The 24,318-nt window shown below is 46.2% G+C and overlaps 1 protein-coding gene across 3 annotated transcripts in view; it reads left to right on the forward strand.

Moving 5' to 3' along the window:
- LOC311498268 (homeobox protein cut-like 1) overlaps positions 1-24,318 on the forward strand; it is a 55,172-nt gene that overhangs the window by 24,176 nt on the left and 6,678 nt on the right. The window contains exons 4-21 of one of the 3 annotated variants that reach the window (XM_084558794.1): positions 453-531; positions 3,163-3,300; positions 5,123-5,246; positions 8,483-8,559; positions 8,908-8,974; positions 13,270-13,318; positions 14,994-15,098; positions 15,607-15,795; positions 15,956-16,014; positions 16,302-16,344; positions 16,531-16,630; positions 17,987-18,787; positions 20,132-20,233; positions 20,344-20,897; positions 21,005-21,146; positions 21,869-22,159; positions 22,298-22,486; positions 24,050-24,314. In XM_084558794.1, coding sequence (XP_084414920.1) covers positions 453-531; positions 3,163-3,300; positions 5,123-5,246; positions 8,483-8,559; positions 8,908-8,974; positions 13,270-13,318; positions 14,994-15,098; positions 15,607-15,795; positions 15,956-16,014; positions 16,302-16,344; positions 16,531-16,630; positions 17,987-18,787; positions 20,132-20,233; positions 20,344-20,897; positions 21,005-21,146; positions 21,869-22,159; positions 22,298-22,486; positions 24,050-24,314 — 3,374 coding nt within the window. The remainder of the gene's footprint in view (positions 1-452; positions 532-3,162; positions 3,301-5,122; positions 5,247-8,482; positions 8,560-8,907; positions 8,975-13,269; positions 13,319-14,993; positions 15,099-15,606; positions 15,796-15,955; positions 16,015-16,301; positions 16,345-16,530; positions 16,631-17,986; positions 18,788-20,131; positions 20,234-20,343; positions 20,898-21,004; positions 21,147-21,868; positions 22,160-22,297; positions 22,487-24,049; positions 24,315-24,318) is intronic. The other 2 variants (XM_084558795.1, XM_084558796.1) reach the window with 2 other exon arrangements.

Consider the following 24,318-nt stretch of genomic DNA (forward strand, 5'->3'; position numbering starts at 1 on the left):
GCTGGAAAGACTGAGCCAGCTGTTTAATGATGTCAGCGTGCTGGAGGGGAAACGAGCACACACATTTGAACACAGGCTCTCGCGCGCGCTCTCGCACACACACACACACACACAGAGAGCACACAACACACACCGAGCGGCCGACAGACTTAGGCGCACTCACTCGAGGACAGACGGACGTGGACACGCACAGGCACACGGCAAACGAAACGCATCCGTCATCGGCTGAACAGCTGAGCTGACTTCACGGGAAGGAAACACCAACGCAGCCACTGTCAAGACAGCCGCGATCGCATGAAACATACCAACACATAGTGAGGATAGACAGATATGTAGACTACTCTTACTGTGAAATTAATGGGCCTTGCGTCTGGAGCGGGTGTATGGATGTGACACTCAGGTGTGAGCGTCGATTGCCAAGAATTAACCATTACTTTTTCATTCTTTTGCAGATCGATGCCTTGAGTAAGAGAAGTAAAGAAGCAGAGGCCGCCTTCTTGAACGTGTACAAGAAAATAATTGATGTCCCAGGTGAGACGACTTTTCCTGCTTTGTGTCTGTGTGTCTTGCGTTTGTCAAGACGCTTCCCGAGTTCAGAAACATGATCAGAAGGCCCCCTTCGTTCATTCAGACAGCACCAACAGGGGGAAAAGAAAAAGCATGATACCAACCCTCTGGTGCTCCTTCACTGTTCATCCAGGCGTGCGCGACGCCTTAATGTGTCCCCGCGAGATCTCGTCCCTACTGGTGTAGCCTTTAGAGGGTCTTAACTGAAGGTGCGTCCTGATATGGGTGACAAGCGCGCCCACGATTGGCTGCGGCAAAGTGCTCACCACATGAGCAGTCACGTTCAGCGCGCTGAGGCCGAGTAGGGACGCAGAGCACAGAGTGTTACAGAACACACAGTCACACTGCTGCTGGTTGGAGGTTTTCAGCTGTATGGGAGCCCTGGAGGGGCCGTGTATGTAGGAAACGAAAGAGGGAGTTCATCTATAGCGTAAGGAGGTCATCATATTCCCACATGGATAGACCTACAGTAATATCTTTGGATTGTACTGCTCCCAATAAGTCAGCGCCAGCTCTGACGGGGCTATTCTTAACTTGCAGCGAGACAATGATGTAATGCCTGATGCACACACGCACACAGACACAGACCAGCCTGACTAATGCAGCAGTCTTGAAAGAGGAAACAGTGTGTTTTGTTCTGTCTTCTATCAGCTGAAGGCCTGGTTAGTCAGCCCAGTGTGCTCTGCTTTAGATTAAAGGTGTCTGGCGAGAGCGTTCAGCACCAGTGGCCCACAAGTCAAACTGCTTTTAACAGGCTGTACAGTTGATTTGAAGGGGGGGCCTGTGCGAAGGACAAAGGTTTGATAAGAGGGAGAGAAAGTTGATTTTCAAGGGCGCCGAGGCAGATAGGAGTCCGAATTCAGAGCGTTCGCTTATGTTACTTAGTGTTTGCTTGTACTCGTGTGTGTTTGTGTGAGACTCTGAGTGTATGTGAAGGTGCATGCGTGTTCATTTATACGTGTGTGTGTGTGTATATCAGAGCCAAGCCCTGCATGGTGTGTCACCTTGACAGCACAAAATCAGCATGAAATTCCCCAATCGTTCTCTGCTGATCTCTCATTAGCATAGTTAAGATATCTAACTGCGTCAGACATGAGACGCGCACACACACACACGTACACTCGCATACACACACACACACACACACATACGCAGCCCTTACCCCCAGCTGTAAGCTGTCAGTTCCTCTTATCAGTACAACACACACACACACACATAAACACACACACATAAACTGCTCTTTTAGCTGGCATGCTGATGAGCGTCGCCTGCGTCTCTTGGCTGCCTGTCACCAGTCTGCCACCCATGAGCACCAATCAGATGTGATTGGCCTGACTGACAGGGCTCTCTTCATCACGCTGACAGTTAACCCTGCTGTGTGTTCGCAGAGATGTTGGTAAAATGCTTCCCGAAAGTTGCCTTTCTTCCTTCTGCCTCCGTTTCTTTAATCACTTGTTTATCGTTTGAATTCGCGGCGCTGCGGCTCCACTCTGTCCGTTTATTCCTCTTCTTTGTTGCTTTCAAGCTTAATCATAGTGAACACTTTAACTGATCATAGCTCGGTAATCTTTCCTGTTAATGTGTCTCATCTAAGTTACTGGCTGCGTGTCTCCGCGGGAATCACTCATCCAGTTCTCTCGCTGTGTCAGCAGTTGACGTGCTTTTTTCCCCCGCCCCCATACAAAACCAAAGTTTATCTCGTATCCCAACAATAGTCTCTTAATTCAAAGGCTGATAGTGTATAGTTCAATAGACTCCATGGATAAAGTTTTGTTGATAGGGAATGTGAAAACTAACTGTGACCTTTCGGTGTATTGTGAACTGTTGTAGCAAGGTAAATATGCGGTCTAATCTTTTTATTGTCTAATCAGTGAAGTGCACTGCCGTCGTAATGTAATGTGAAGTATTGTAATGTCTTGTAAGTATTCACTGCAGAGCTAACCGATACAGTTTTAAGGTCGGTGTCAGTGTTTGAGACTCAGTAAAAGTTAATAACAGCATATTGGCCCGATATTCACATTTCCCTGTTAAAGGTTAGTCATTTAAAACATTTGCGGGGTTTGGTATTTTACTTCTAAACAAACCAAAATGACAGGATACTTAAATAGAAGCCGGCCGCCATCTTTGAACAGTAAACCTGAAATACAAATATTATAAAGTCACAGAGTAACTTTAAACATCAGTTCGGAAAATAACAAAGTATGGACACATAAAACGTTCTGATGAAATATTTATTTCTGCAAAGTTTCTTCTATCATCTGTTAAATGACCTCTGACCTATAGGTGTCTGATGCATTAGAGACTGTGCACATAACTCACCTTATAATAATATTACCCGTAATTGTGATTTGTTTTGGCTCTTGCTCGAACCAGTGGTTCTCCACAGGGAGACCAAAGGTCAGGGTGAGCAGCAGAACAGTTGTCCTGGAGCCGTTGGAGATTCATTGCCTTGCTCAAGGACGCTTCACCGGGGCAAACGCTCTCTCTCACATGGCCTTGAATGTAGTTATTCCTAGCGCACTACTCCACCTCGCCGCCCTTGCTTGTCTAATCTGCTTTGCAGTGTGTTAACACGGTGTGTGTTTTCTCCACCAGATCCTGTACCTGCGCTGGAGCTGGCTCAGCAGCTGCAGCTGAAGCTCCAGAGGATGCACGACATTGAGACAGAGAACACCAAACTTCGAGAGACACTGGAGGACTACAACAAAGAGTTTGCAGAGGTTAAAAACCAAGGTTAGAGACGGATACATGCAAAGGCACACATTTTTATGATTTTCCTGACTTTGAGAAGGACGTGGATGTAGGTCGCCCAATTAATTAGGTAATCGCGTATCAAAATGTAGTATGACTACAGTGGATATTTGCAAGGATCGGCGGCGTTTTGGTGAAGCATCTTCTCGAGTATGGCAGTTGCAGCCGTTATTTTAGAAAGTTTGTTATCAAAACAAAAAGTAAAATGGCACATTTGTTTGACCTGGAGTGAAAGGGAAACAGCTGCTCTAAAGCAAAGACAACTGGACTAGTTTTAGTTTTCTTTCAGAGCATTTGTGGGTGATGCCCACCTGAACACTCACAGCTCATGACCATATATGCAATATGAATTGGAGGATGCAGCTTTTCACAACATTTTCCCTAATTTGTTGTGAAAATAACCCTTTGGCTATAGTTTCTGAACATATTTTAAGTTAAGAAGACTTTTCCTTCATCTGTAATACCTAATAAAAGTTATAAGCTGCTAGTTGGAGTAATTCTGAAGGAAAAGTAGATGACAGTAAAATGCTTGGAATTTCAAAATGTTGATTTAAATCTGCCGTTGATAAAATGTACAGAACTTTTAAGTGCAAATACAGGATCAAAGAAACATATTTAGAAGCCTTTTCGAGGCGTCCATATTTGAACATCTTTAATGACTTATAAATATTTCAAAGAGGCAAAAAATGTACAAGGTTTTACATTTTCAAATAGGTTTGGAGGGGGGTGAAAAAACATGAGGCCTGGTTTCATGAATAAAAAACGACAGGCTACCTTAGGGTAAAGTAAGATGGAAAAACTGACAAAGGCAGGGAGATGAGTGAGAAGCGGTAATAAAAGTGGTGTAATTTCAGTCGAAAAAAGGAGGAGTGAGCGAGCGAGCGAGCGAGCAGGGGAATGTTTTGGAATCCCCCCTTTCCTCAGCGCGAGTTAATTGGAACAGCTCGATAGCGGCAGGGTTCCATTCTGCCATTGATTTTCCTGTTCCCTCATCCTTTATCCCTCCTTCCCGCCTCAATAGATGGGGGATATTTAAACCCCAAAACACACTCTGGAACTCCCACTCCTGTTAAATACACACATGCGGACCCGCCCGCACGCTTGCACGTGCACGCACGCACGCACACACGGACGCACAAGGAGTGCAGGGGCCATTGATCCCCGCAACCTAAATGTTTAAAGTTCAGTTAAGCAGTTAAGGGGTAAGAGGGCTCTGAGGGGACTCTCCTCTATTGATTATGTGTCAGAGCAGTGAGAATGGAGTTTAAATCACACGCGCACACACACGCACACACAGCGCTAAGAGCCCTCAGTCAAAGGCAGCAATGCTCTATATCATTGTCTCAGTCACTTATATCTTTCTCTAAGAAACACTCACGCACACGCAGACGAAGGCCTATTTATTACTCCAGTTATGTGTTAGATTTATTTCAAGCTCCCCCATACAGAGCTCAGCCGTCAGCAGGTTATGGGGTTTCAGTACTAATGCAGTCCTAATGAATACAGCGTATCCGCCGCTGGAGAACGTTACGCCAGTCGTGGATGTAAAGATTAGGCAGGAGCCATAGGGGCCAAGGTCTGTGCTGACAGAGAAAGAATGCGGGATACGAAAGGCTGCTTCTTAAGTAAAGGTCAAAATCCCTGTCAGAAGCATCATTGTCACTGCCGCCGTTTATCACTTCTATGAAATCGCCTGTCGGTTCCTATGTACCGTACGTTTTGCAGATTTCCTACATTTTTAACCCCCCCCTTCCCGTGTCCTTTTCTCTCGACGCTCGTCTTTCCCGCTGCAACCCTTCTCCAGAGGTGACCATCAAGGCCTTGAAGGAGAAGATCCGCGAGTACGAGCAGTCCCTCAAGAATCAAGCTGAAAACCTGGCCCAGGAGAAGCAGCTTCAGCTACACAACGACTATGCAGAGAAGGAGAGGTACAACCGCTTGTGTGTTTATGTGCTACTGCAGCTGTGTTTCGAGTAATAACCTCTGCATTATTTTGCCATTTCAAACCTCTGGGTCATTGTGCCCTCAGGCAGGGCTGCTGATTCTAATCTTAAACGATAGGTTTAAGATTTCAGACTTTATTTAGCAGAGCTATTCGCAAACCTAATAATTTCTTCTTAAATAATTCTCTTAGGACATTTTTCTTTTAGGAGTTATCAGTTTAATCAACAAATTGTGGCTTATTGCTTTCCCTCTCTGATGAATGTAGGAATGGAGATAACCTACGTAAAAGACAGTGTCAGCATTTTTGTCATGTGGGTTCTTGCCATTCTTGCTTTGATGGGAATCAACACTTCACACTCCCATTTTCTGCCTATCAAGATATATTTCAGCCATTACGGTGGAATTTTAGCTGCCTCCGCTGTGTCTGGAAATACGCGGACACCAAACAAATGCAGTGGCGAAAATATGCTTAGCCGTCATTTTATTTTCATACAGAGTAATTCATTTCGGAGCAATGGATGACTTCCTTTTTATAGCAAGGTATTTTAAAGTGTGTGTGATTTTCAGATACACAGGAAACCTCTGGCAGTAATAAATAAGCCCCAAAAATTGTTGCTAGATATTTTAGGAACATAAAAAATTCAGCCGACTGCTGAAATTATTTATTAGCTCTCGCGAATGCTACAATGCCCCGATACTGTCCGTTCCCAGGAAGGAGCCCATTCAACTTAAAGACTATTAAACTAATTGCCTGAGATGCGGGCAGCCAGAACATTGTTTCACTTAACAACTGACCTGGGCTCTTTTCCTCCTGCATTTCTCACTTAATCCAGACTTTCATCAGGGTTACCAGTTCACGTTGTCTCGTAAAACCATAACTTGTACAACTATGTACTCCTATTTTTTAATGAAAGAAATAAATAAGGACGCGTGTACAGTTTAAAGCCCTGTCTACATTTAAAGCGATTCGCTCATCGCCCATCGCTGTGTTTCCAGGGAGTGTTCCAGGCTCTGGTTGCCTTGTGCATTTCCTACCACAAATATTTCCAAGTAAAGCACATAAAAATATTGCTAGTGTATGAACGTAGTTAGTTCCTCTAACCTAATACCGCCAACGACACTGCTGCTCCATCTAGGCTCACCCGACTCCCCAAGCTCGCAATCAGCGCGGTGAATTTGGCGCCAGGAACCGAAGTGGGTAGTGTTTCCTTGCTGTAAACATCTGGGGAACTTTGTGTCACGTGTCAATCAACTGAATCAGCCACTCGCCTCAAAGTTGATATTAGTTCAACATGGTGCCCTCCTGCGTGCGGTTGACAAGGTTTTTCTTCTTGCCTGTTATCACTACAACTCACTAAATTTCATTAATAATCCATGGTCCCTTGTCCCACATTGCTGCTGGTCTGTTCCTGTGTGTACACCCCTTAAAGCTACATGCACGCAGAATAGGTTTTCGGTTTTAAGCCGATCTCCATTCAGACAGTTGTTTTAGTACCGTTTAAAAAATATTCACGCGTACACCGGGCGTGTGCGTGCCAGTTTTCCAATTCCACGTTGGCCTGATAATGTCGCTGGTCACTGGAGGACAAGAAACGCATGAATAATACCCCGCGACCTCCACATGCAGGCGGTAGCCGACTGATAAAATGCTAAATTTAACTTCACAACAGCTGCTACCATGGACGACAACAAGGTAAACAATGCTTTAATTTCTCATAATCCGTGTTGAATGAACCGCTGGCAGTCAAGGCTGACGTCTCCGCTGAAACACGGTCGGTGTTTGAAGAATCTGTGAATAACAACGTAACGACTGATATCGGAGAGCAAATGCCTGCATCAGGGTTTCCAAAAGCAGTTTTTGCTTGTCCAGTCTAGAGTACTAAAATATCATTTCCGATGACAGAATGCTGAAGTTATGTGAACTCTAGACTTGGACGTAGGAAAGGTTTGCAAAGAAACCGTATTACTGTGGATGTACCCTAAGTGATGAACACTTGCATGATTAGATGGTGCAGCCTCGGCGCTTAAAGACATGTTTACCGAGGTTGAACGGGAGCTAAAGGCTACGACGGATAAATCAAACCTGAAAAAGATTTCGAAGCGGGGGAAGTAAAACGCTGCCAAAACTTTCAAACCAGTAAACTCACAATGAGCCCGAGTTTACAGTGATTAACAGCACAGTATGGAAGGGCGTCTTCAACCATGTTAATGTGCAGCTTTTAGTGCTACGCCACATTCCACACATACACACATAATAATATATTGACTCAAAACTGTTTCAGCTGTAATTCTACGTGAAGTAGACCTAATTTCCCAAATGCTGTGGATAGTCTAAAAACTGCTTGGAGTCACTTAGACAACTTTGAAACGATCACATTGATTAAAGTCCCCATCTTGCGTCAGTTTGCGGCCATTAAATGTGCATCGCACGCCTCATACTTTCCCCGTGTCAGTCATCTTGTTTGCCTCGTGGAGCCGCATTGAAGCCCGTTGCCTTTCAGACGTACAGTAGAAGATCAATTGTCCGACTGTATTTCCTGTACGTCAGTGTTTTATTGGGCCCTTCCTGTCTGCAGAAAGCTGACTTCCTGTGTCTGAGAGGGGTAGTAAATGGATGGCACCTCTGATGCATTTTATCCTGCAAGGAGTGAGGGAAGGCGGGAGAGAGGGAGAGAGAGAGAGAGAGAGGGAGAGATGAAAGGATGAAGTAGAGGGCAGAAAAATAGAGATGACAGGAGAGACAGATTGGCGGAGAAGGGGGGCATCAAAGAGTGCCATAAAGACCGTCTTTGTGCTAGATTATTGATGTTTTTACACGCAGTGGCAATTTCTCAGCAGAGCCCAACTTTTTATATGCTAAGAATGAATCTATTTTATCCTTGTGGTTTCTGTCGCCCCCTCCCCCTCTCTTACTCAGCCCTTGCTCGCTCTCTCTCTCTCTCTCTCTCTCTCTCTCTCTCTCTCTCTCTCTCACTCACTCTCTCTCTCTCCCCCTGGGTGCAGTGTGCCCCAGTGGCCAGACATTCCTGCCTAATAGGTCTGCTTAATGAGGAGTGGGTTGTGTTGGGAGGATTTTAGTGGAGAAAACACTTCAGAAATGGTGGGAAAATAGAGAATAGTTGCAGTTGCCACAAAGTGTGAACCCAGGATTTACTGACTCAGTATCTCTTAGCCCGTGACTTTCTGCTCTCATTTTCTTGCCGTCTGTCTGCCTCTGTAGGAAACTTCAGGAGAGCCAGGACTCCATGTCCTCAAGGTTGGAGGAGGCCGAACACAAGGCTCAGTCCCTACAGACAGGTACCGGCCTACTCAGTATTTACAAACCTGGGTTTTAACCAGCTATTATCACTGCAAATGAGACAGGGGGTGGCTTTAAGTTTGCTTTATTGTTTGAGTTTAAAACTCTTCTGCTTCATCTGAGCTAGTTGGGTGTGGTGTGATGAGGCGGGTCTGGTTAATTACTTCGCTATTGTCACTTTAAACGAACCATTTAGAAATAAAAACAGAAGAAACTAAAACAGAAATCACATGTGGAATAACCTATTCTTTTTTGTCAGGTAACTGTGAACAAAGTTTTGTTAATAGCTGGATAGAAGGCATGTGGCGGGGAAACTCACTGACTGACTCTCTTCCCGTCTCTCGCAGCACTTGAAACAACTCAGGCCGAGCTCTTTGATTTGAAGACCAAGTATGACGAGGAATCCACAGCAAAGTACGTGTCCTGCTGATCTATGTGTGTGTGTTTGCGGGTGACTTCTCCCCTCTGGCTCGTCCATAGTCTGTTCTTGACATAATCATCCTGTTTAGTGAATCTTCTTGCCTGGAAACTCCCCCTTCTCTCCCTAACAGCTGGAATGTCTCCCACAACGCTCTGCAGCCTCCAGATCCCAGCATTACCCATGCGCTGTAAATACTGACAGGGACTGTAATGTATTCTGCAGACGCGGCTAAGCATCAGAATAGATTTTTCATTTTTGCCACTTCAAATTTTAAAGATCTCTCCACGGTTCATTATGACAATGAGCCGAGGGTCACTTTGAGATGTCAGACTTGAAGGTTTTCTAACAGAACCTGCGAGATAAGGTAGCTTCAATTACTCGAGCTGCGAGCATCTATCATTATTGATCTTATACTGGTGGCGAGGATGAGAACAGAAGCCTTTCCATGTCGGCACTCCACACTGTTAAGTGGCACTTTGTGACATTCACACTCCTCGTTCCCTCAGGCTTCGGGAGCAGGAGCCAGAGCCGCCTTCAGCTGAAAAATTAAGCATTTCACGGTGTTTTATTGATGATTGGTGTGCTGCAAAAACACATTGAATTTACCTCCGCACTTGAGCTCTTTGGCCAAATCTGTTCATATAATGGTCAAGGGCATCCTGCGTGCACACACAAAGTACGGCAAAGTATCAACTTGGCTTTTAAGGCGCCCCACACCACCCCCCGCCCCGACCCCATTTACCCAAACTCGCAGTGTCTCTCCATTAACAGAGTTGTTAAATTGATTGGCTGTTAAAAACCGATCGATCCGACCTCTGTCTTCCTCACAATACTTTTTTTTGCTCGTCTTTTCTGCCTCCCTCACTCCCACACTTTCTTTTATCTACCACTCTGTGTGTTTGTGAGTATGAGAGGAAAGGCCACAGGAAGACATCGCATGCGGTGTAATGGCACTAATCAATAGGTTTCATAGTCTATCGGAAGGCCCTCCCTGTTTATTTTCTTTACCCATGACTACATTGTAGAAAAAAAACAGAGGAGTAGTGCAGCCCCCCCCCGCTCCTCCTCCTCCCCCCCGTCCTTGTCTCTTCCTTTTATAACAGAAGAAAACACATTTTGAAAAGACACTTATAGGAGGCCCCATTTGCTTACAGAAGCTAATAAACACATGCCCGCCCACATCCACACATGCCCTCATATACACACACACACACACAAGTGTACGCACAAACTCACTCGCTCACTCACTCGTGAGCCTGAGGCAGTCAGGGTCCTTGACTGTGTGGCGTGCTGTGATCTGAAATTTTAATGCAACGCTTTAAAGCACACACAAACCCTCTCTAACCCTGCACCCTCCCAGTCCTTGGAGTCCTTCCCCCGTTTACTGCTTGGCTGAGCAAATCGCCAGTGTTTGGCTGAACACAACTTTTAACCCTTCGACTGCATACATTTTGGCACTGCGAAGAACACAGATGCCACACATATCAAGCGCGCTTTCGCACAAGCGCGCAGCAGACACACGCCGCGCACACACTTGCTCTAAACTTTTCACTAAGGAGGACATTGCGTGACAAATCCCCCCCATCCTCTTGCTGCATTTGGGTAATCTGCCTTTTAAAATACGCACCAACCCACATACGGACTTACACACACTCACTGAGAATTTAGTCGATGTTGCAGTGCCCAGAGAGTGTGAGCTTCGGCAGGAGGCAGGCCTGTAGATGTAGCGCAGCCCCCTCTCTGTGCCAGCGCTGTGAGGGTCTGGCCGGCCGCGTTTTACCCGTTTAGTCCCTGTTAAAGATTAATGATATATTGATCCCCAGCCCCACATGATGCTATGTGTGTGTGTGTGTCTGTGCAAGCTCCTCGGCACGTTTGTGTTCGACGTTATCTGTATATAAAGTTCTTGATACCGTTTAAAAAAAAAAAAAAAAAAAAAAAAAAAGCATTTAATCGCTTCTAATTAGGAAACAGTCAATGGGCCTTTCTTTCCTGTGTCCACCTCAAGCTACACACACAAACACAAAATGGCGCACAACACACACGCACACAGACACACTCTCACAGCTAGCTTCTTTTTAAGCCTCCTTGAAATCCCCAAGGTAACACGCTGTGAAAACGCAATGTGGAGAAAGCCAAGGAAAGAAAAGGAATGGAGTGATGAAAGCTGGAGGGCAAAAAGCAAGCCAGGGGCTGGAGGCTTCAGCGAGGAAGAGGGGATAAGAGTGTGATAGAGGAGGGGAAATGAAAATCTAAATCAGGGGAATATCCTGCTGGCACCGAGGACAGAGGCAGAGGAAGAGAGGGCGAAGGATGAGAGAGGGGGGTGGTGGCGGAGGGGAAAGAAAGATGAAAGGGGGAAAAAAGTGGAGGGCATTGGGAAGCGAACGGTGGAGGGGAAAGGATAGAGGCGGACAGAGGGTTGGAAAAGAAAAGGAGCGGTTGAATGAGGAGCAAGAGAGAGAGAGAGAGAGAGAAGACGATAAGAGATGAAAAGGCCTGTCTGAGATGGAGGAAGTACAGTAGGGGCTTAGAGGCTCTGGGCTTGTTTCAGAAGTCCTACAGTATTCACTGATGTCACTGGGTGCACCCATTGGCTTTCATGGTACAAAAGAGTGTGTGTTGTTGGTGTGCCTGCACGCGTTTTCCATTGCAGTTGTGTATCTACTCTATAGCTCCTCCCTGTGGCTGATGGCTAAAGCTTTTGGAGATAAGTTTGGGTGGCTTAAATCTCGGGCTCGATCATTATGAAGGACCTTTACCGTTCAGCGTTTGATGAATTAATTCCACTCGGTGCATTGGCTTGCTATGGACATCTCCTGCCCTGCCCAGCGACCGACCGACTGTATCAGGATATGCAGAAAATCCCTTCCCTGTGATCTGCTTTGGCCCACAGCCTCTAGCTTTGCCTTTATAATTCCCAAATACAGCCAAATCCAAAGGTTATTTAAGAAGACTTTGTGCATCTGTACTTTGATTAAATGATCACATTTGGAGCAGGAGCGGTGGTGTATTTGGGTTGCATTACTACCCATAAACGCTCTCCATTACAAGCTTTTCTAGCTTGTTGGCTCCCTGACCTCACATTTGTGTGTGCGGGGAGCGTGTGGCCCGAGTGCACACGTGGGTCCCGCACACTATAGCTTAAGACAGGATAAAAGCTGTTGAGGTAGTGTACTATTATGTTGCTTAAATACATACTAGATCCTTTTAACTGTTCGGGAAAGAATAAAAGCGGAGAGTGAAAAGCTCTCCCACCCACATCTGATTCTTTTTGCTGCATTGCCTGTGGCACAGTGTTGACCTAATATCAACTGTGTCTGTTTTGTTAAACACATTCAAATCAGTAGTACTCAAGCCTATGGGACATAACACTGTTTCTCATACTGTGACACACAAATACAAAAGCTGCGTGGGTTATTGGGTTCGCTATCAAAAGATTGCAGCGGAATCAAAAGGTCTTAATGGACGCCGCGGCGCACATATGCGCTCCCGTCTTTGCACTCGGTGCCGCTCGTGTATTCTTACGCGAGTAATGTCTTAAATCAAGGTGCACGCATATTTGCACGGCATTGAACACCCGTGAGGTCGGTGTTTTTTGCACTTCCTCGTATGTTAAAATGTGGTCAGAATTTACATTGGCACTCACCTTAGTAAGTATTGCGTGTCAGTTGATTTTTGCGCAGTGTTTCCTTCCGTAACTCATTGTCTACAGAAAAGTGATAGTTGTTCGCGTCAGCCATGAAACGGGGGTTACTCCATTTTACCAGAGTCCAATGAGAGGTTGTATTATGGGGATGTGTTCCTGCTGTCTGACCTCTAGCAAGTGCGAGGTGAACCATGGCCTCCATCCAGACCATTAGTCAGACACAATCACACAGCTTCATAGCAGATTAGTCTGCTGTATTAGGACTTAGAGCTCTATTAATGTAATCCCTCTGTTTTAGTGTGGCCTGGGTTTAGGGGCTTACATGTGCGTGCGCGCAAACACACACACACACACACATACGCGCTCTTAAATACATGTATGCACGCACACATACAAGCTGTTTGGGTTATGGAGTTCACAATCAATGGATTAAGGTGATATTTAGACAGTAGCTTAATGGACCCTGGCATCCTCTAAATGTACGCTCTCTGAACAATCGCGTGTACTTTTCTTCCCGGGACTCATCCATTCATTTATCCATTCTTTGTTTTAATTGCAGTGTTTCCGTGCGTCTCTTTCTGCCACTGTCGCATCATCTGTGTGTTTTCTGCTGGAGTAATAATAAATGTTGTCTCCCAGGGCCGATGAGATTGAGATGGTGATGACAGACCTGGAAAGAGCCAATCAGGTAACCCGCTCAGTACAATGCAATCACAATCAATCACAGCAGGCTGCACGTGTTTTATTGTTAAAATAAAGAAAAAAGCAAATGAGTTCCTGGGCTGACGTGGTTCAAATTAAAGGGCTTCTTAGGAATAAAATGTGTTTACACTGTAGAAAATTAGATTAAAACAGTCTAGCCTAATTAATTCTAACAAGTATTGTCTAGTTATACAGAGTCTGATATATATTATCCTGTCTGTGCCTTAGTGCACCACATTTTTCCCTCCGAAAAATGAATAAATGAGTTGCACTAGGTGACATGTTCCTTGATTAACTTAAATATGGGCGGCGCATAGCTTTAAGTTGAACTTGTGCTTAAAATGGCCCCCAACAAATGCAGCCTTTACTCCGGTTTGAACCACTTTAAAGTGTCCAGCATTTTTAGGAAATTATTTTTCTAAAAACGGCACTGTAAATTTGCGCCTCTTTTATGTTTAAGATTTAAATCTTCATTAGGAACAAGAGCAGTCCTGTTGCTCAGAGAGGCAGGCTGGTTTCTCCTCTGTTCAGTGGCTATGAAATATAAACAAATAATGGGTTGCTTATCACCGTGAGGGTTGCTTTTTGTTTTACATGTTTATTACACACCTACTAAACCCATCCAGCCGAAATAAGCCCCACGGCGCGCCCTCTGCCCTCGCGCTGTAAATATTCCTGTGGTATCTGTTAATGTCATTGTTGTTAACTTTCATTATTAGCCCAAGAGTATGATTTGTGGTTAAAGGGGTAGCATAGGCATGTAATGTTAATATTAGCCCAAAGGTTAACGCTCCAACCATAATGCCACACACACAAACACACACACTATTCACACTTCTGATTTGAGGTTTACGCAGGGTGACAGCATGGCCTGCAGCTCAGTCACAGACTTTTTATACGCTTTTATACCAAGAAAATGGAAAACAGGGTTTTTCTTTCGCAACTAGCTGTCCAACTCCCGCCCAGTCAATAACAGCTCTCAATATGGTTGCAATTAGGAACACTGTGGAATCGGCTCCCTGTAACTCCTAATGATGGCAAGTTGGCCAGTGCTGCAGATGAGTCCCAAATGGAACATGGCGGTTTTGGCTATGAATACGAGGTGGCGGGTATCATCTCAATTCTCAAGAATAATTTAATATTTTTAATTAAGGCAATACTCGGCCTAAGCTGTCATCCTACGTGTTTCCATCCTCTGAGCCCTCCCCCACTCTGTATGATATATTTTGTTTACGCTGCAAGGGGGTTGTCTTCCTTTTCATGCAAACAGACAGTGGGCTGACAGAAGACGATGTGTTATTTGAAAAGTTTTTCCTGCTATTTGATTGCCCTGCACATATGCAGTGTAGTAAATTTAGCTGTAGCCTTTGAAAAACAACTTACCTCTCAGAGACCACATCCTTCAACAGCCGTTAAACTGACTGATTTTGCAGGGCTTGAATGTACTTTTCGCGGAAACTTTTTCTTTCTTTGTCTCACTGTTCTCATGCTGTCACTCCGCTTTCTTTATCTGCATCTCTTAAATAGTTTTTTCCAGGGCTAGTGGAAAATTGAGACTACATATTGAGGGAAAGTGTGTCCACCAGAGTGAACCGTCTTTGACACCGTCAGAACCTCCAATTGCAGGATTTTCCTTTAACTTTTTCTCCGTTTCCTTCCAGCGAGCAGAAGCAGCTCAGAGAGAGGCAGAGTCGCTCAGAGAGCAGCTGTCCTTGAGTAACCAATCCCTGCAGCTCAGCAGCCCGGCCAAGGCCGACACCGACACGGTAACACATTTTAATGATTCACTGGATGGCTGAGCTATTGATAGGCTAAAGATCAGCTTGGCCTTTTTATGCTGCCAGTGATTGGTTGATTAAAGCTTTGGTTTACTGATCTCTGTAGCCGTAGATATTAAAGGTCAGGCACTGGCGTCACTGGTAATGCTTTCCAGTGACGCCAGTGACTTGTTGCAAAGTGATTTGTGCATTGATTAACAGAAAATAGAAATGATTGTATTGATTAAGTGATTTTATTGAAAATAAGACTTAACTTAAAGACCGACCTCCTCTCACTGCTGGGTGGTTGTAACTGACTGATGAATTACCTTTGATTATTTATCTGTAAGAGCAGGCCTTTCAAAGGGATGATCAATACTGATCAGTTCTTGTTTGGCGTTGAATGCCTCTTCATGATTAATTGAATGTATCTGAATCTTGTATGGGTGGATTCATAAAAACATTTAGGTTTTCACTTGGCTCCTTAAATTAAAATGCTGACCTATCTGGCCTTTAGGAACAGGCGGCGGAGGTGGCATCCAACTCTAGTCTGGAGGCGGAGCTCAGGGCCAAAGAAAGGGAGACTGCCCAGCTGGTGGAGGATGTCCAGAGACTGCAGGCCAGCCTGACCAAACTCCGAGAGACCACCAGCTCCCAGATCACACAGCTGGAGCAGCAGCTTAGCAGCAAGTCGGCAGTTCTTAAGGTACCGACATTTACTTTTAGCCGTCGTAGCCATTAGTCACACACATTTACTCACCTTTTTGTTTTGTTTTGTTTTCTAGAGCTAAGTCACTGAAATAAATGCACAACACAAAGATCCAAGGCCGTCTTCTGTCGTTTTATTCATTTTCACATCTTTACAGGAACTGGAGGAGAAACTGCAGAAGCAAGCTGACTATGAGGAGGTGAAGAAGGAGCTGAGGTGAGGAGTAAACACAGTTTGTCCGTGCGTGTGTGCGTTTGTCCAGCCCAGATCTATTTATTGCATGTTTGATGTCTTTAACAATGTTAAACAAGATGCGTGTCTTCATTTAAGTTGTATAACTCAATTGAGGGCCCTTACAAAGGTGAAGCTTGTACATCTGTAGCTTTATATTGTGTCTCTTTTTGTCCTTGACCCTCTGTCCCTTCTTTGCCCTTAAAGAGACAGAGAGGCTTGCGTGCTACATGGTAGACGTGGGTTCATGATTGTTGTCTTTGTTTCTTCAGTATCCTCAAGGCTATGGAGTTTGGGACATCTGACGCCGTGCAGGTACGGAAGAGATATTACTGACACTGAACACTGGCCTGCAGACGTAATGTTGCACTAATTAAGTCATTGATCAAACAAAAGTGATGAAAAGATGAGTAAACTGGAACATCTGAAGCGGGCAGCATGGAGAAAGTTATTTCATAAAGTCTGCAATTTTGATCTTCAATCAACCTTTTCTTTCTCCAGCAGGACTCATCCAAATCCCTGGAGGTGCTGTTGCTGGAGAGGAACCGTGGTCTTCAATCAGAGAGCGCCGCTCTGCGCATCGCCAACACTGAGCTGAGCGGTAAGTCTGCCCAAATGAAAGTTTACTGTAAGGGCTAGATTCATCAACGCTGGATAGGCTGTCTTACCAAAACTTTTGCAGCTTCAGTCCAAACGTATGTGGGGAAGACATATGGGGGATCTAGGTGCAGGTAAGGCTAAGCGGGAACGTAGAGACTGAGTCGGGGGAAGTGCATACATGTACGCGTGCACGTTTAGTCTTTTTCTCTGAGAATACTTAACGTCGGGTGAATGTGAATTATTTGCACTGCTGGGTGCTTCGTACGGTTGTGTTGGTTGAAAATTCAAAACACATGCAAAACTTTATCGTAGTGCAAACATGTTGTCGTCCACACTTCACTGAGCAGAGGAAAATGCATCTGTGGCATCTTGTAAATAACCCAACAGGAGGTCAACCTGAACGGTAACAAAACTGCATCACACAAGAATGAGGACACCATAATACACCTCCTACACCAGGACTCTTCCCCTCCGCAACAGTGTTTATGGGTTTGAAATGTCATGGCTTTAGGCTTGAATAGTTGAATAGCTTTGAATTGATTAACATTCACAGTAAGGGGAGCTTACTGTCTTACTCAATCATGTTAAATTTCAATGGTTATGCATTAGAAGAATATTTCTCCCAGCACTCATCACCAAGATGGATACTATGAGTTACAAGACTGAGGAAATATAGTTTATGTCTATATTTGTTCTGGTGGATGTTAAAATTGAATCAGTTCACTCATAATTAGTTATACTTAAAGAAGGAAAATAAGGTCTTTGCTCGGAGTCGGCAGAGTTCTACGGCGTCTGTTTCTGGTGACATGCATCTGTTTTCTGTTCAGCCATAAAATTGTTTTCAAAAGAGTTTTATTGCTCTTTTTTTTTTTTTTTTTTTAACTCGGATGTATTTCTTTACGCACTAAAGACTATGATACTGCCTCTGCAAAGGAGTAAAATCTGTGTGTAAGAACACGCCGCTGCAGCATGGAGGAGGACTCGCATGGTGTATTGGCTATCTAAGGACATCTTTTTACTCTGTCCCTTTACTTCTACCTTGCCTGCGAGAACGTGAAACAGAGACTGAGCCCTGGGCCAAGCTAATCTGCCTAAGTGGCGCAGTGTCAATTGTTTTGTGTGTCCTTTTTTTTTCTTCCAGGCTGTGGCTTACAAGAAAGGTTGAAATCACAAATGCATGGGCACTTTGTCTTGGGGGGGTTGGCAAAAAAGGAAAACAAAGTTCACTAATTTGGAGAAGACTTGATTAAGATAACTTTCAACATTTGTTATTTTTTTTTTTTTTTTCTCTCTCGTTTTGGAACCCCTTTTTTGTTGACTCCCCCATAATGCATGGTGTGTTTGACCTTTCTTGTAGGGTCAGCCGGGCGAAAAGGGACAGAAGAGTCCACAACGAAGGAGGAGACCGTGCCCAGCGACCCTTCTTCCTCGCCCCCTCCTCCCCCTCCCTCTCTTCCTTCCTCCTCTCAGCTGCCCCTGTCTCGCACTCACACGGACCCCCACAACACTGCCACCACCACCAGCAGCAGCGAAACGCACCCCTTCACTCCTACGGGCATTGGACAGGACTTCTACTCCCCTGTGTTCCCTCTGGTGGGTGGTAAGATGGCTTTGAACTCCCTCATTCAGCGGCAGCTGCTCCAGACCTTCTACTCGAAAGCCTTGCAGGAGTCGTCTGGAATCCCCAGTGGGGCTCTACTGTTCACCCCCTTCACTCCAACCCTCAGCTCCATCCCTACCTCCACCCCAGGCTCAGGGTCTGCTGCCATCCCCCTGGCAGCCAGCAGCCCCCAGCCACCTCCGGCCAGCCCAGACATGGCTCCTGTTAACGGGAGCAGTACAGCTGGCAGCGCCCCATCCCCGTCGCCCAGCCACTCTGACGCTACCACAGGGAGCGTTTTGGATGGGGAGGACATGGACACGGCAGAGATTGCTCGACAGGTGAAAGAGCAGCTGATCAAGCACAACATTGGTCAGCGTGTGTTTGGCCACTATGTGCTGGGACTGTCCCAGGGTTCGGTCAGTGAGATCCTGGCCAGGCCAAAGCCGTGGAACAAGCTAACGATCCGGGGGAAGGAGCCCTTCCACAAGATGAGGCAGTTCCTCGCCGATGAGCAGAACATCCTCGCGCTGCGCAGCATCCAGGGACGGCAGAGAGGTTAGTCTGTGTTTCTTTAATGTGTCTGTGCTTGGGGGGGGGGGAGTGTGTTTGTCGTGTGTGTGTGCGCGCGTGTGCATGTGTGTGTGTGCAGCCCTGCACAGAGCCATTGATTAGCTTGTCAATATGGACTAGCTTTTTATTTTTCCTCCTCTTTCCTAACTCCCGTTCTGTGCCACACCTGTGTGTCCTGAATGAGTTCCTAGTCACGCACTGATCCCAGGAGCCTCTCCTAGCTATTGTGGTCAATACAGAAACCTTTCACACATCAATAGTATTGATCGGTAGGAACTAGGAGGAAGGCAGGGGTACTGTTAACTACGGGTAGATTCGATTAGCCAGGGCCTGCTTTTCTTAACGCATCAGGACATTTGTGATTGAAGGTGGTCTCAGAGGTACAAAACATGTAACAAAATATACCAGCGAGTCAGAGTGAGTTCATATTAAAACTGCGGCTGCAGTTAGTGTGCTCCTGTTTGAAAGCTACTGTTATATAATGAATCCCTCCCTGGGCTGTCTCTGTAGTGGTTTTAATATTTCTGTTAGAGGCAGAGGTTTGATTCCTACCGGGGCCACAGATGGTTAAGATCAATGCATTTATAGTAGCATATAATGTGCATTGGCTAGAACAAACACGCCTTGTATTTGCAGAGCATTGTAAGGCACCGTATAGTCTAGCTGTAAAAGGGGAAAAAAAACAACACACAAGTGCTGTAACATAGTGTGTGGTATATTGTTTTTAACAGAGGGCTCAGGCCAGCCCCAGCTTAGCCGAGTGTTTCAGGATGTTCCGAAGCGGAGAACCCTTTCCGATACAGCTTCACACACAGGTCTGTCCCCTTTACACGCACAGAGACTGCAGCACGTTCTGTCTGTGTGGCATGTTTGTGTTGGGGTGAACTGTGTCTGTGGTGTGTATACGTGTGCGTGTGTGTGAGCGTGTGCGTTGCTGATTATTAATTGGGGGCAGGCATACAGATATAAATGTGCCTTGAAGGTAACCACACAGTTTCAGTGACTTGCGTCAAAGGAAAAAGCCAGCATGTGTATTTAGGGATTTTATTGGTAGTTGTTATTCTGCGGGGAGCATTTACTGTACGAACCCTGTAGCACGTGTGCATGTGTGAGCTCCAGAGGGACCAGAGAAATTATGACAATCCCTCCAGTGTAGTTGCCTTGTAGCTCAGTGGTGGGAATGTTGTTCTCTGTGCTGTGCTATGTTGTAATTATTTGATGTCCTTATAGGCTTTGTTATTGTTCTATTCATCTTCTCTGTTGGTTATCTTGCTTTTTAATCTGACAAGATATTTTATCTCCTCCCGTTCCCCCTTCTTCTCCTTCCAGGTAACATTACTGCTCGTGTCCGTACCCCTGAGGCAGGTTCAGATGAAGCTATCAAGTCTATACTGGAACAAGCCAAAAGAGAGCTGCAGGTGCAGAAAGCTGGTGAGTTGTGGTTTGTTTTTCTCATCCCTCCAGAGTAGTCTGAGCAGAGCAGATTTTACATCATGGCTGTGCCTGTCTCTCATGATGGCCCTTTTCTCCTCCCTCAATAGACCTGTCCCATGCTCAACCGTCATATACAGGACTTAAAGGCGGGAGCGGAGGCATAGTAGGAAGCGGAGGGGGCGGCGGATCGGACGAAGCCATTCGCTCCATCTTAGAGCAAGCTCGTAGAGAGATGGAGGCCCAACAAGCTGTACTGGAGCCCATCCTCAAAGCCTCATCTTCCTCTTCCTCATCATTGTCACTAACTCACAGGGACCTTGTGAACTCTCCACTCACCGCACCCCTCCCCCCTTACAATCCCCTGGCGCTCTCCCTCAAGAAGCCTACCAGCTCCCTCTTGTCCTCGCCCTCATCCCCGTCTCCAGTCCTGGACTTCAGCTCCGGTGTGAAGAGAGAGGGCCGGGCTTCTTCAGGGATGGACTTGTCTGTTGACGGAGCTCTCAGGCTGGGTCGGAGCTCCGAGGTTTCGGGCCGATCCGGGAGTGCTGGAGGATTGGGTTACTGGAGAGAGCAGTGGTGGAGCAACATGCATTCGGACCCCCGGAGGACCATGTCCAGCCACACCGTAGAGGAGAACCACAACCAGGAAGACTCAAAAGAGGTGAAAGAGGAGGAAAAACACGTTTGTCCATTTTCTGTCCTTTTCAGAGTTTCAATGCTCAGGTTTTTTCGATTGGTTGCATGACTGTCTCTCTGTGTGTGTTTTAGGGAATATTGAGTGATAGCCTGTCTCGACACAAACCGTGGAACAAGTTGAACCAGAGGAGCAGAGAGCCATACCTCCGCATGCAGCCGTGGCTCAATGGAGACCAGGGGCAAAACACACACATCCAGCAAGCTCAGAACCAAGGTAAACAAATCACACACACACACACACACACACACACACACACACACACACACACACACACACACACACACACACACACACACACACACACACAGTATACGGATTCATACAGCCGTGCTCCGTGGGCTAGAGCATTACTCTGAAAGCCTGATTAGAGCTAGTGGCTAGTTGTTACTGTCAGTCTGTCACTCACCCCACCCATCCTCTCCGCTTCCCTCCCACCCACCACCATCCCTCCTCCCTTCTCCTCCCACCACCCCCCCCCCCCCCCCCATCCCCAGTGCTATGGCAGTGTCAGCCAGCAAGCTGCTGGTTTGTCATGTCATAGACAAGTTAGTGTTGCAGCGCCAGATGGCAGCTCTGTGTGTGTGTGTGTGTGTGCGTGTGTGTGTGTCTCTTTTTCTCTCTGGGGGTGTAAACAGCAGCTAATGTACACTGACAGCTCCTCATGACTGCTCTCTTCCAGCCTGCTGAGCTGCACAGCAGTACTACACAGACAGAGACAGGGAGATGAAGGAATAGGAGGAGGAAGCCAAAAAAGCCTCAAACTGAAAACTTAAGCACCTTTGCTGTTTGTTTAACAGGAGTTAAATTAGTTGATGTAGTGTGACTGAAGTCCCTCCCGAACTCAGCAGGGAGCGGAGATGAAACTGTGTTTTCTCACACAGTGACATGTCACCTAACCTGTGTGGTCTTTTCTCACCCTGTCTGTTCTGCTCAAGCAGAGGGTACTCCCAAGACATCAGCAAGCTGCAGCCCCGCTCCAGAGTCCCCCCTCAGTTCAGCTGAGGAGTCTATCAATGGTCTCAGTGGGGATCCACTCGCTTCACAGTCCTCCTGTCTCAAACCTCCGTCTGAAGATCCTTCAGGTGGAGAGTCTCAGCCTGGCACCCCGCTGCCTGTACCAGGTCACTCGGGTCTCAGCATCCAGGAGATGGTCGCAATGTCTCCTGAGCTTGACACTTACGCCATCACCAAGAAGGTTAAGGAGGTGCTAACTGATAATAACCTTGGTGAGAAACAAGAGTATTTTCTCTTTGGTGTGTGGTTTTAGTCTTCCCCTTTCACATCCTTCCCTATTAATGAATTATCCAGCCGTTGAATCAGTTCTCTGAAATTACCATATGTTCTCCTTTCTCTTGTCTAATCAGGTCAGCGCCTGTTTGGGGAGACTATCCTGGGTCTGACTCAAGGTTCTGTCTCAGACCTGCTGGCCAGGCCCAAACCCTGGCACAAGTTGAGCCTGAAGGGTCGGGAGCCCTTTGTCCGTATGCAACTCTGGCTCCAGGACCCACACAGTGTGGAGAAACTCATGGACATGAAACGCCTGGAGAAGAAAGGTGTGCAACAAAAGCTCGCACAGTAGAAATACGTGCACACACAACACAGCACAGCGCGCAAGCGTGCCTTCTGCCGTCAGGAGTAATAAAGAAAAAGCTTGCAGATATACCTTAATGTTATCTGCTTAAGCATGCACTTATTTTATAAATACTTGGGGAAAAAAACACAAGCAGCAGCCTTTGAATTACACATGCACATCTGCACAAACAATATCCTTTGTGCAGGACAGCAGAGCATGTTGTGCATATCACAGTCATCTTGGTGTGATGTCAGTACCAATCAGGACTGCAGACATCATGTACTGTATTCGATGTGACAGCTAGGGGACCGCCGGGGGCCTGCTTACTCACAGTCATCAGCACTCCTCTTCATCATCGTCATCATCATAATAATCATCAGTGTCTATAAGCTCGTATTTTTATTATTTGTCAGCCCTTAGCTGACTATATCACTCCATCATTCTGCGTTCTCCTCTGTTTGCAAGAGAATCGGCAAAGCCAGTAGCCCCACCCCTCCTCCTAGCTGCATCATAGTGACCCCTAACTGCCCATTTGAAGCTCTCTGTCTGGGGAGGATGGATATTTGAACCTGCTTGTGGGTGCAACCATCCAGGCTCAGTTTACTCTCCTGATATCTCAAATCAGGGCAGAGCCAAAGCTGAACTTTAGCTTGTGTGTGTTTAGGCAGTGGACTCGTGGGGTCTACTCTGCATTCAACTTCGTTTTAGATTATTGACCAAATGTAATGCATCCAAATTGCAATGGGCAATAGTCCTGGCCACTAGCAGAGCCCAGAGGAAAGACATGGAGTCTAGTCTAGAGTAACCGTATTTGACCTCTCACCCTCGTGGTACAAGCCTGCGAGGCGGCGCGCAACTTTCAGAGTGGCCTAACCTTGCTCTGAGGGGTTTTTCCCTGCAACACTAATATATCTGGCAGCGTGTATTGGGGTTGGGAAAATGTCAGCCTCATGCGAAGCTGCCATGAGCTGTTCATTTTCAGCTCCTGGTGCCCGGAGTGAATAGTTCTGCTTGTTTGCTGTAAAATGGAAGAGATGCATTCATTGTTGGTGTTGGGGAGAAAGACGAGAGCACCATCTAGTGGTTGATGAAGGAGCTGGCAGGGTTTGAAAATGCCTCCGTATGTCCTACCGGGATCTTAGTCTACTTTTATGGCCACTTTTCTTCGCCACCATTTCTCTGAATCTCTGCTGCCCATGCCAAAGGTCTGTGTATCATTATGGACACTGTGTTAAAATTTGACAAAAACAAAAATGAATAACGTCAGCAGTGTGGAGACGTCATTTTACAGCAGGTTCACAGTGCTGCAGTGAGAAGAGAAATGACTCCCCTGTTCCTGACTGGTTGGCAGATAAATCGAAGATAGATTTAAGGATTGCTTGTTTGTTTTTTAAGCTGTACATGCATGGAGTACATTCTCTTAACACTTATTCCTCACAATTCCACATTACAAGTCACAATTTCTAGTTTTTCCTATTGCTGCTACCATGTACCATTTTCTGGAGTACTGATCTTCTCCTCTTGTTTTTGTGTCTCTGCCCAGCTTACATGAAGAGGCGGCTGAGCTCCTTGAGTGATGGCCATTCTGTGGACCCGGGCCTCATAGGGCCAGAGTACGTGCAGGGCTCCCAGAGCCCGGGGCAGCAGCATCTGAAGAAGCCCAGGGTGGTGTTGGGTCCTGAGGAGAAGGAGGCCCTGAAAAGAGCTTACCAGCAGAAGCCCTATCCTTCCCCGAAAACCATTGAGGAGCTGGCCTCTCAGCTCAACCTAAAGACCAGTACTGTTATCAACTGGTTCCATAATTACAGGTCA

This window comes from Chelon labrosus, assembly GCF_963514085.1.
Source record: "Chelon labrosus genome assembly, chromosome: 13".
Lineage (NCBI taxonomy): Eukaryota > Metazoa > Chordata > Actinopteri > Mugiliformes > Mugilidae > Chelon > Chelon labrosus.